The 12,560-nt window shown below is 40.6% G+C and overlaps 1 protein-coding gene across 3 annotated transcripts in view; it reads right to left on the bottom strand.

Annotated features, from left to right (window-relative positions):
* Positions 1 to 10,437, bottom strand: part of SLC28A1 (solute carrier family 28 member 1) — a 41,852-nt gene extending 31,415 nt beyond the window's left edge. Inside the window, exons 1-4 of one of the 3 annotated variants that reach the window (XM_027851521.1) lie at positions 10,360 to 10,437; positions 6,730 to 6,832; positions 2,276 to 2,364; positions 1,081 to 1,175 (exon numbers count right to left, since the gene is read on the bottom strand). In XM_027851521.1, the coding sequence (XP_027707322.1) occupies positions 1,081 to 1,175; positions 2,276 to 2,364; positions 6,730 to 6,816 (271 nt within the window). In that variant the 5' untranslated portion in view covers positions 6,817 to 6,832; positions 10,360 to 10,437. Of the gene's footprint in view, positions 1 to 1,080; positions 1,176 to 2,275; positions 2,365 to 6,729; positions 6,833 to 9,623; positions 9,712 to 9,768; positions 9,898 to 10,359 lie in introns of those variants that run through there. The other 2 variants (XM_027851520.1, XM_027851522.1) reach the window with 2 other exon arrangements.
* Between the last annotated feature and the right edge of the window lie 2,123 nt (positions 10,438 to 12,560).

Here is a 12,560-nt window from a genome sequence, read left to right as displayed (position 1 = left end):
AGGAAACTAAGTGACTTGCTGAAGGCCACACAGAGAGTTAAGCCTCAGAGGCAGGTTAGAAAGCCAGGACCTCTGACACAGAGAATCACAGAACTTGAGAGTTGGAAGGGACCTGAGTGGCCTTCTGACTGCAGAGTCAATGCCTTTTCCACTATATTGTGATGCTAAGAACAAAGATAGATTGTTAGAGCTGGAAGAGACCTTGGAGGCCATTTAATCCAACCCTTCCATTTTATAGCTGAGAAAACTGAAGGCAAGGGCATTAAATAATTTACCCAGAATCACCCACCTAATTAATATCAAAGTAAAAGCTAAAACCCAGGTCTACAGGTTCAGGACAGTATTCTTTCTGCCATGTAGTGCTGTCCCTCAACTACCAAATATATAACTGGTCAATTAACAAATATGCAAGGGGCAGCTAGGTGGCACAGTGGATAGAGCACCCGTCCTGGAGTCAGGAGGACCTGAGTTCAAATCCAGCCTCAGACATATAACACTCACTAGCTGTGTGACCTTGAGCAAGTCACTTAACCCCATTACCTAGCCAAAAAAACAAACAAAAAAAATAAATGAATAAACCAAACCAACTGGACAGTAGGTGGTGCAGTGGATAGAGCACCGGCCCTTGAGTTGAGAGGACCTGAGTTCAAATCCGGCCTCAGACACATAACACTCACTAGCTGTGTGACTCTGGGTAAGTCACTTAACTCCAATTGCGTCACCAAAAAAAACAAAAACAAAAACAGATATATATATATATATGCATTGACTGCCTACTATGGACAAGGCACAGGGGAGGGATACCGAGAGGAGCAAGGCATAGACCTTGCTTTCAATGAAGTTTGAAGTGACTGCTTCTGGGTTCGTCAGAGGGCAAAGGACAGCACGTATCAGGAACTTTGGGAAGATATACTGGAAGGGCGGGGTCTTTGGGAAATGTTGAAAAGGGGGAAGCCAACGTTTAGAGAGCAAATTTGTGGAAATTCCAGAATTGACTCCTCCCTGGGGACCAGAGCTGGAAGGAGTCTTTTGTGAACTTTGGACCAGGTGTCCCCAGAAAGAACAGATTTGGTGTCTCACCTGTACACATCAGGCCCAAGAAGATCCATCGAAACAACTTAGCATGGCCTCTCCAAAACGCTCTCACTTTCAGAGAAACCGGCTGCAATCTTCTCCTACCAGAGCCAACAATTAGTGCCTGTTTTTGCCCCACTCTCATCTGCTCCAGCTAACTCCCACACCACCGGCGGTCCTGGGCACCTTCAGGTTAAATCTGTCTAGTCCTGCAAAAAGCTAAACGGCCGCCGTGTCATCCCAGCAGACGGACCAATGTAAGTGGGCAGCAAGTCAGCGCAAATCTTACTCTAGGCTGACCTGGATTGAACATCATCTCAGGTGACTTACAGTCCTCAGGAAACGGAACTTAAAGCTGCCAGCCTCAGGAATACTATCCTTGCACTCATATGTTCATATGTGTGCATACATATACATATACATATATAGTATGTATATATATTCACATATATGCCTATATATACACATATGCCTATATATAAACATATACTGTACATGTACACATATAATATGTATGTATATATAGAGAGGGGGTGAATATACATACATATATACATGTTTACATATACACTGACTACTATGGTACTGAGTACCATGGCTCTGTGTGTATGTGTATAATATATACTTATATCATATATGTATGTTATATATACATAGGTAATACATATTATATAACTACATATGTGCACATATTTTATACATATCATCTATGTACGATATAGACACACACAGAGGGCCATGCTACTATTCAGTTCCCATGCTCTGATGGGTGATATTATCCTAACATTTCCATCCCCAGAATGGAGTCTTCTGCATCCCCTCCCCCCATCCCACATGTCCTTCCTCTCTGCAGAAAACCAAGTGGATATTTCTGTGTAGGAACCCCCTTCCCACAACCCACAGCCTAGTAAAGCTTCTTGGAATCTCCTGAATCTAAAGGTCTGGCCTGTGAGGAGGTGATGGAGGTGATATGCACCATTGGAGTAGGCCCCTCATCTCTATTTCTTGACAATTTCTTCTGGCCCACTTTAGGGTTTTCACAGTAGCTAGAATCAGAAGACAATGGCATAGGGTTGGGGGTTGGAGGAAGAAAGGAATAGAGAAAGAGGAGCCTCTGGACAGAATCTTCCTCCCTCCCACTACCTCCTGCTCCCGTCTTTAGCTCTTGTCACCACACAAACAGAAGTTCTAAGCCTCATACCTCCAGAATGATGAGGGCCTCGTCCTAGCATCCAAACCAATCCCCTGCTCTTCATCACACACAGGTCCATCAGTGTTCTGGTCTTCCTTCTACATACAAAGACAAGGACCAGACAATGAAAGAGGAAAGTTAGCAAATATTCACTAAGAGCTCACAACATGCTAGGTTCCAGAGGAAAGGGAAATGCAAGTACCACCAAGGCAGCTGAAGACACAGTGGACAAAGCACTGGGACTAGAACCAGAAAGATCTGAGTTCAAATTCAGCTTCAGACACTAGCTAGGCACTTAACTGCTGTTTGCCTCAGTTTCTTTAAATATAATATGGGGAAAATAATAACACCTACTTCTCAGGGTTGTTGTGGGGATCAAATGAAATAATATTTGTGCAAAAAAAAAAGTGCTTAGTGCAGTGCCTAACACACAGTAGGTGCTATATAAATGCTTATTCCCTTCCCCATTGTGCATGGCACAATGGGAAGAACACTGAACTTCAAGAATTCAGTTCACATCCCAGCTCTGACACTTGTCAACCATATAACTGTGGGCAAGTCATTGAACCCCTTCAAGCCTCAGTTACCTCATTTTGGAAAAAATATGATAATAACAATTCATACTCATATAAAATACCATATGACTCACCTCTTAATGACTCTATGAGGAAAGTGGCATATTATCTACATAATACACAGTTCCTACCCTTGGAGCTCACAAGCTGGTGAGTGGATCTAACACAAGCACAGGCATATTACCCTGATTTTATGGGTAAGGAAGCTGAGGTCTAGAGAGACTAAGTGACTTTCCTAGGGCTACATAGCTAGTAAGTAGCAGAGTCAGGCCTCAAACCTAAGTTTTCTCTCTCCATATCCACTATGCCATTACTATCTATTACGCATGACTGTGGTAAGGAAAATGTTTCGTAAATTTAAACTGTTAAGTCACACACAGTGAGTTGCTTCATTTGCCAAGAAAAAAGCTAAGCTTTAAAAATCAAAATTGATGAGGACACAGTTCTGAAACATTCATATTTGCCACGTTTGGGGAGCCGTGAACAACTTTACACTTGTCTTGCCATTTTGAAGACCCAAATGGGTTCCAATAGTAATGTTTGTACTGGTTTGTGATTCATCTTGAAATATATGCTTTGCTCTCTTTGTGGTGGCAAAGGATTAGAAACGGAGGGGGCAGCCATCATTTGGGGAATGGCTGAACAAGTCATGGTATGTTAATGTGGTGGAACACTCTTGTGCACTGAGAAATGATGAAGGGGATGGTTTCAGAGAAACCCAAGAAGAATTGTATGAGCTGATGCCAAATGAGATGAGCAGAACCAAGGGAACAGTTTATGTAATAACAACATTAAAAAGACAAACTACTTCGAAAGAATTAAGAACTGTGAGCAATGCAATGACCAACCGTGATTCTAGAGGATTTCCTTTAAAACTAGCCTCAGATATTGCTATTGGTCAAGGTCTCTCCTGATTTCCCCAGTTATTAGCACTCCCCCCATCTTGAAATCACTTCATACATATTTCATATTTCCTTATTTGTATATTATGTATGTATTCCCTCTCAATAGAATGTAAGCTCCTTGAGGGCAGGAACTGTTTCACTTTTGTTTTGGTATTCCCATCACCTTGTACTTAAGAGGCCCCTAATGAATGTGTGCTGAATTGAAAACATTGTGTGGAAGTCTATTGTCATTCTAGTGAAGTATTAGAGTAAAACTAGGTAAAGTGAAAGGTTCTTTGGTAAAGATTTTTAACTATAAAATTTATATTAAAACATATGTATATAATAATATAATAAATATGTATTTTAACTATAGATATATTATGTCTACAAGTATGCCACAGTCTCTGCCTTTAGAAGCTTGCAGTCATACAGGGAAGATAAGACAGACACATTAGAAACAATTAGAGAACAAAGTAGGAGAAGGGGATACAATTTAGTTATATCAGGCAATATGCTATGATCAAGAAGAGGTGATATCAATGCTGACTAGAGTTATCGGGGGAGGCTTCACAGAAATAAGACCTGCTTTGGGCTTGGGAGGATGGATACTAACTTGCATGCTCCTTAGATTATAAAACTTCAGAAAAAGAAGGGATGCTTAGAAATGATTTATCCAACCCCTACCTATAACATTTGGAGCATGGGAGAGTGGGACAAATTCAGTCAGAGAATATGGGTTCAAATCCTGTCTCTGATACTTATTACCTGTACTACCCACATAGAGTTATCTAACCCTCTCTAGGTTTCAGTTTCCTCAACTGCACAATGAGAGCATTGAATTAAATGACCCCTCTATGTTGGTCTTTTTATAATATACCTGATGACCCCTATTTGTGTCATATCCACTCACCATCCCATGAACTTCGTGAAGGTAGGGATAGTGTAGACATATGATGTTGATGTATGATTATATAGATATTGTATCTCCCCCAGAACCTAGAACCATGCTAGATGTTTAACAAATGTTTGTTGGGTTGAATGGAATTATTTGAAAAGCACTAGTCACAGGGAACTCACAAAGAAGCCCATTCTTTTTTTGAAAATTTCTAATTGCTAAGAAGTTATTCCCTTTATTTAGTCATTCTGTTTCCCTATAACTTAAATGACTGATATTAATTCAATTCAATTCAAGGAAAATTTATTAAGCTGTGGGATACAAAGACAAAATGAAACAGTCTCTTCCCTCATGAAGCTTGCATTCTACTAGAGCGATATGTATATAAGCAATAAAGTACAAAGCACATACAAAGTAACTTCAAGAGGGAGCCTAGGCTACTATCTGGGGGAATCTGAAAAAGGCTCATGTAGGACATAAATACAACACCCAAGTTGTATTTTAAACCCAGCTAGGAGTTTTACAAAGATGATGTAAGGGAAGAGTGCATTCTGGCCACAGAGGACCACTTCTACAGAATCACGGAGGCAAGAAATGGAAAATTGTGAATGGGCAATAGGTATCAGGCCAGTTTGACAGGAATGGAGAGTTGATGAAAAGAAAAAATATGAGATAAAAACAGAAGGAACCAGGATGAAGAAGGCTTTAAATGTCAAGCTGAGTATTCCCCAATTAATAAATAGCCAAAGGATAGGAAGAGGTAGTTTTCAGAAGAAAAAATTCAAGCTAGCAATAATCATAATAAAGAACACTCCAAATCACCAATAACTAGAGAAGTGCAAATTAAAATGACTCTGAAATTCCAGCTCATGCCTAGATCAGATTGGCAAAGTTAGCAAAAGAGGAAAACGACAAATGTTGACGGGGCTAAGGAAAAAAAGGAATATTAATATACTGTTGGTGGTATTGGTCCAGCAATTCTGGAAAGCAGTAAAACCACAAGGCCTATACCCCAAAAAAAATTAAAGAAAGAAGAAAAAGGTACATTTGTACAAAAATATTTATAGCAACAAAGAGCTAGAAATTAATAATTCAGAATAATTCAGAAATGGTTGAATAAGTTATGGTATATGAATGTAATGGAATACTATTGTGTCAAAAGAAATTATGAAAGAGATGGTTTCAGAGAAATCTAAAAAGACTTTTAGGTGCAGAATAAAGTGAGTAGAGCCAGGAGAACAATTTATAAAATAATCACAACATTGCAAAGACAAACAAATAAGAATATTCATCAGTGGAGTGACCAATCACCATTCCAGAGGATAAACAATGAGGCATGCTACTCACTTCCTGGCAGGAGAAGTGATGAACTCAAGATGTACAATGAGACATATATTTTTGGACATAGTCAACGGGGGAATTTGTTTTGCTTGACTATGCATATTCGTTAAAATGGGTTTTTTTTTCCCATTTGGGGGTGGTGATAATTTTAGAGACAAAAATGCTCGTTAATTGAAAAAAAAGTAAAATAAAATAAAGGCTTTTTAAAATATGCGTCTGAGGAGTTTTATCCTACAGGCAATAGGGAAGATTTTTTATTAGAGGGGTGACATGGTCAGATCTAAGTTTGAGAACCATCATTTTGGAGCTATGTGGAAAATAGAGTAGAAACTGGAGGCAGGCTGTCCTCTCTGAGGAGAGACTGAGCAGAGATGAGATATGAAGGATCCTTAACCCCTGTCCTAGGGTGTCTCAGTCAGGCCTTTCTTCTCCTTATTTTATTAACCTGGAATTTTCTCATCAGGGGAAGAGGAAAGAAGGGCCTGGACAGAGTCCAGCAAGGGACACCATCAGAATATATCTAATCCCTTTCTCATGACAAACTTTCAGATCTGTTCATGTGTGAGATATCTTTGTTTTCCTCACAATGAACACATAGAAGGTACTTGATAAATATTTGAATGAATGAATGAAGAGATAGAAGTCACACTAACTTGAGCAAAGATAATTTCAAATTTATGGTACTGGGAGTGGGGAGCAGGAAATTTAAGGCTAGAAGGGGCTGCTGATAGTGAAAGCACCAGGATACAGAAGACAAAAGATTACCAGGAACTCCATTCCCAGGTTCTCTTCACCATTCTCCAGAGTAGCAAGAGAAATGGACTCTTTTCTTCCTTGTTTTTCTTCCTCCATTTCCTGGTTATTTCAGCTGAAAAATAAGCCCAAGGGAAAAAGGTTAAAAAGATCTTTGCCCAGGGAGAGGTCCGAGTAAGAGCTGATACCTAGCTTGGGGATAGCACAGAGTGGAAGGGGTAGGCAGTGTGTTCATGGCCTGTATTAGGGGAGGGATATAAGGAAAGCTCATTCTTGCCCCTGAAGTCTAGATTTCAGAGAACCCTTTCTATTCTCAGAGCCTCAGGCAATCCATCAGTACAAATCACTTCTGGACTTCTTATACTTTCCTTAATGCAGACACTTGTCTCATGAATTTTAGGAGAATGGGTAAAAGCATGATGTGGATGATAGAGTGGTAGAATAGGAAGGTCCCCTAGAAATCATCTAGTCCATACCTCTCCTGCACCACATTTTACAAGTGGGGCAACAAAGACTCAGGAGAAGTTAAGGGACCAGCCCAAGGTTATGTAGTTATATAGAAGCACAGTTTGGGCTAGAGCCCAGGGCTCCCATGTCCCAACACTTCTTCTATTCCCTTTCTTTTATAAATGGGGAAAGTGGAGACTAGCAAGGCATAGGAGCTTTTAGCAAAGACACATGTCCAGTAACTAAGCAGAAATGACATGGGAGGGGTCCTTAACCCCTGTCCTAGGGTATCTCATTCAAGCCTTTCTTCTCCTTATTTTATTAACTTAGAACTTTCTCATCAGGGGAAGGGGAAAGAAAGCCCTGGAGAGAGTCCAGCAAGGGGCTGAATCTGCTCAGAAAGATTCTCAGCTATCTTCCTGGGACCTGGTACTACAGACAGCCAACTGAAGACTGGAATGTCTTGGCACTTCCATCTTGTCATCCTGAGGAGGCAGGGCCTGTGCAGGGGCCTTGCATAGGGTTGGCTTCAAAACTTATCAAATCCATCAGAGGCAACCATCATGGTACCTCTAAAGCACTAGACTTGGAGTCGATAAAGTGTGAGTTCAAATCCTTGCCTATGACATCTACTTGTTGTGTGATCCTGGGCAAGTCACTTAAACTCCCTGGGTCTTAGTTTCTTCATCTGCATCTAACAAGGAGGTTGGACTTGATGACCTTCAGCTCCTAATCTATGATCACTGCAATTTCCTTGCTTTTATGTTGTCCAAGGGAAGAACCAATAGAATTACTTTAGATAAAGATCACCCATTGAAGAAATCTGAAAGATGGAGCACAGCCTTCTCTCGTACTCCTTTCACCTTTCATCATCTTACTCTTTCTTTCCTTAAATAATACTCCTCATTATGACTTGTATAAGAACAATAATACAAAGTATCCTGTTCCAAAAAAAAGAGGAAAATATATGGAGCCATAATGCCAGGACACCTAAAGTTAACACAGCTCCCCAGAAAGCAATAGTTTCAGCAGTGAAGCATCCTGAGAATATAGTTTCATGTTACTTAATCTCCTTCCTCTCACCATTCATCTCTTCCCCAAGAGGTAGAGAGGGCGGTAACCACATGGTAGGAGAAGCCTCATCTCCCACCCAAAGAATTTTAATCTCTTTTGGCCTTGTAGAAATGCCCTGTCAAGCCTCTACTACTGCAGAGTTCCCTCCAACTGAGAAAGTTGTGGGCAACAATGGAGAGGAGGAGGGAATGGGAGCATTAACAACCATAATCTCCATTCAGAATTACAAATGGAGAAATCAATCAAAAAACCTTTTTTCCTTTTTCCCTCTTCAATGCTTGCTATCACTTATTAGATTTGGATTTGCAAAGTCAGCACATGTGAAGTTGGAGGGTTTTTGTGGTTTTTTTTTCTTTTTCTCTCTGGGTATTACATCTTCAATCTAGGTTCCTTGACATCAGGCAGGTGGTAGTGCCTGTACTATGGCTCAAGATCCAAATGAATGGGCTTTCCATAGAGAAGACAGAATATAACACATTCTTTCCACTCAAATATGATTTTTTCCATAAAATAAAACTATTAAAACCATAAAGTATAACAATTTGTCATCTTTATGCACTCATGCCTTTAACTGAAAAACAGTACTTTTACTTTCAACCTGTGGTGCCCACTGTGTTTATCTATGGTTGCCTCAGTCTTTCACTTCACCTAGGATGAGCTCCAGCCACACCACTCCATAATTATTTAATCTAATCACCAGCCACTATACTACAAGTGTAACCTCTTGCCTCCTTTTCTCCCTTTCCAATCCTGGAACCAAAATCAAATCAACCCTGCCATTCCCTCTGGAAAGAATGTGTCAGTCTGTTCCCCTCTGACTTTACCCATAACTTTCCAAACCAAAATATCCCTCCCTGGTCACTGCATCCCCATCTGTGTCTCCCACTATTAGAATATAAACTCCATGAGGGCAATAATTGTTGCTTTGGCATTTGTATCCCCAGCACGTAGCATATGCTTGACACTTAGTAAGTGCTTAATAAATGCCTTTCCATTGATTTATTTATCTCTTGAGGCAAAATTATTTTCTTGGACCAAAAGCACAGCTGCAAGAAAGAGTAAGATGTTGAGAAGACAATACCCAGGCAAGAGAAGTAAGAGCAGCCAAATCAACCCTCATTATTTGCGAAATGACTGGTAGCTAAGTTAAAATGCCTTCAGACCTGAATTACTTAAAACAAAATTCACAGTTTAGTACAAGATTTAAAGAAATAATCATATAGAAACTATTTGCTACCTTTCTCACTAACTTTCAAATGTAAACAACTCCAGTGCTCTCTCTAAACTGAGGTAGACTAGTTCCATTGATTGTGCCAACGCCTCTTACCGTCAGTCAGCACTCAGCATTCTTATTTCTTAGTTACCCATCCCTCCCTGACTCTTACCAAGTGAGAGAGACTTGTTTTCTGCTCTGTGAAGATTAGCAATGTGAATTCCTTTCCACTCAAAAGGTAGTATTGGCCCTCTCAAAGAAGACAGTCTCCCCCTTGTCATCACTATTTGACTACGAGGTGTTCACTGATCAATTACCTGTATCTGCATACAACTCTTCTCTTTAGTAGTATACTCTTCAGCTGGATCCCTGAAGTTAGTAATGTCTGGAGTTTTGTTTTTTCAGCTTGGCTTCCACCAAAAATGACTCAGCGGAAGAATTTATGCTTTGCTTCCCAGAACAACATTTCAAAACACTTGAATCAACTGTTCAAAACATTTGAACAAATAGGGATATGAAAGTAATTTGTCCACATCTTCCAAAAGTGTGAAAGACCTTAGAAATGAAACCACAGACCAAGATGAAGACAAAGCAAAAGAAACAACTCTTGGCACCTCTTGTCTTTTGCTTTTTTCCCTTTCTTATCTTCACCTGCCTCCTCCACATTCTCCTTGGAGGCCTCTATAATTTCTTTCCCCTGTAAAGAAGTCCTAAGTTGCCTGAATTTGGAACATGCATGCAAGATCCAGAATCAAACTCACAAAGACAGACACGTGGTATGCATAAAGAGACATAGTACCACGCTCACGCCCACACACACACACACACACACACACACACACACACACACACACACACAGAGGAAAGTTAACATGTACATCCACAAGCAGAAACAGTTTTTTACTTACATTTTTATGGGCAACTAGGTCACATTGCTCAGTGATAGAATTAAAGTTGTACTACTTTCAAGGAAGAATGAATCTAAATGTGATTGTGCTTTGCCCCTGTCCTCTTATCTCATCAGGAAAGTCTGGTCAAAGTTCAATAATGGGCTGGATCCTCCCACAAAAATTCTCAGCAATATCATTAGTGCCTGATGTTACGAATAGCCATCTGCTCATCATCCTACCAACCCACGAAGATCCAGGGCCTCCTCTGGAGCGGGTTTTAGAGTAGCGTGGCATAGTAGATAAAGCTCTAGACTTATAATCAGGAAAGCCTAGGTTCAAATCCCACCTATGACATTTTCTAACTGTATGACCCTAGGCAAGCTAACCTCCCTGGGCCTCAGTTTCTTCATCTGTTAATTGAAGAGGTTAGACTTCAAGACCTCTAGTGACCCTTCCAACTCGAAATCTAACTCCCATGACTTTAATTACACTGTTTCCTTTCCTGCCTATTCAACTTGTTCATGGGCCCTCTAGGGAAATCAGATTCCATGGAAAATCCTGTAACTGACTGATCTCTTGGAAAGCGCCCCATTGGACAATGGCTCATTGTACTTCAAAGCTCAGCTCAAGTCTCATTTCTTTCAGGAAACCTGCCCCAACTGCTCTCATCAACCAGGACCCAGACTGAGAGCGAAAAAGGGACCTCAGAGGCCATCTTTTTCAGTCTCCTCCTTTGACAAGTGAGGAAACTGAGACCCAGGAAGTTTAAGTGATTTGTCTGAGGTAGCACAGCTAGTGGGCAAAATAGGTAGGATTTGAACCAAGACCCTCTAACTACAGAAAGTGTTTTTTTCATTGTACTTCTCTATCTCAACTGAGTCACTGCATTGACAGTTAATCATGTATTCCTTTGGGGTATGTGTGTGTGTGTGTGTGTGTGTGTGTGTGCGTGTGTGTGTGTGTGTGTGTGTGTGTGTGTGTGTGTGTGTGATGAGCTCACCAAGGGCAGAACCTTATCCTTGGCATCCCACTTAGTATCTAGCATAGCACCGTGAGAATAATAACTACTTTAATGAATGAATTTTATTATGTTTTCAGAGACTATAATTTTCTCCCAAGTCCTTGCCTGAACCATGTCCTCTCCTAGCCACCAAAACCACTCTTCCTTTCGTTTCTAAGCTTCATCAGTTTCCTCTGGACTTTAATCACTCTCCGCATCCTAGGTCCTTTCACTCCTTGGGTGATTATGCTGTCTTGACAACCCTCATAGCTGTGGTCTTGTTTACATTCTCGTATGCACTGAAGAGAAAGGGGTGGAAATGAGGTATGAGGCATGAGATTGTCTTCCAAATCATATCCCTGAGAGGAGGAATCTCTCCCTGTCCCATTCTCCTTGTTCTGTCTGCCCCTATCCGAGGCAATGTTTGAACTTCTGTTTCCAAAATGCCCCAGAAAACTGCAATGTGATGGATTTGCTGGCGCTTAATTAATTAATTAGTTAATTACTTAACCAAAATCTGCCTGGCTCCTCCTTAGAGTTTTTCCAGGAACAGAAAACTAGGATTTTCCACTTGGATCTTTCAGGGCAATGGTCCCCAAAGTGGGGAGGGGGGCTAAGGGATTCTTTTGAAACCATGGTTTGATCCCAAAGGATGTAGGGTGAACCAAATGAGAGTGCATCCCATGCTCCTCTTGCTAGCCAATAATGAGGCTTATAACTAATATACCCTACCCTTTCCCGGGAAGAACTCAACACTCCTCCACTCCATCATTGTTATACAATCTCCCAGACTTCTCCCTTCTGAGAAAGGCATGTGCCCTTCAAGACTAGTTACAATTTAATCTTGACCTTGGGCACTGGCAGCAGTAGTTGCCAAGTGTGACTGGAAAATTCCTCCCCTAGACACACACACACACACACACACACTTTAAAAAAGAGAGAGAGACCATCACTCCAGGAAAATCAAATCCACCAAAAATTCCTGAACCAACAGACCAGTTGGAAATGACCCACTCTCCAGTAGTTAAGTACCCTTTCACTTGACAGAAAATGAATTCCCAAAACTGAGTTTCAATGCTCTGGGTTTTTCCTTTGTATAACTCTTGTTTCTCTGAAATTATTTTTGACTTCTCCCACAAACAAGATTTTTGTCAAATTTACCTTTGGCTAAATTCTTCTTTTACAAATAAATCTTTATTGATTTAATTTAATTTTACAT

The sequence above is a fragment of the Vombatus ursinus genome, unplaced genomic scaffold (genome assembly GCF_900497805.2).
Source record: "Vombatus ursinus unplaced genomic scaffold, bare-nosed wombat genome assembly UNPS02009205.1, whole genome shotgun sequence".
Taxonomy (NCBI): domain Eukaryota; kingdom Metazoa; phylum Chordata; class Mammalia; order Diprotodontia; family Vombatidae; genus Vombatus; species Vombatus ursinus.
Note: the sequence above shows the minus strand (reverse complement) of the source record. Positions and strands in the feature narration are given on the sequence as shown.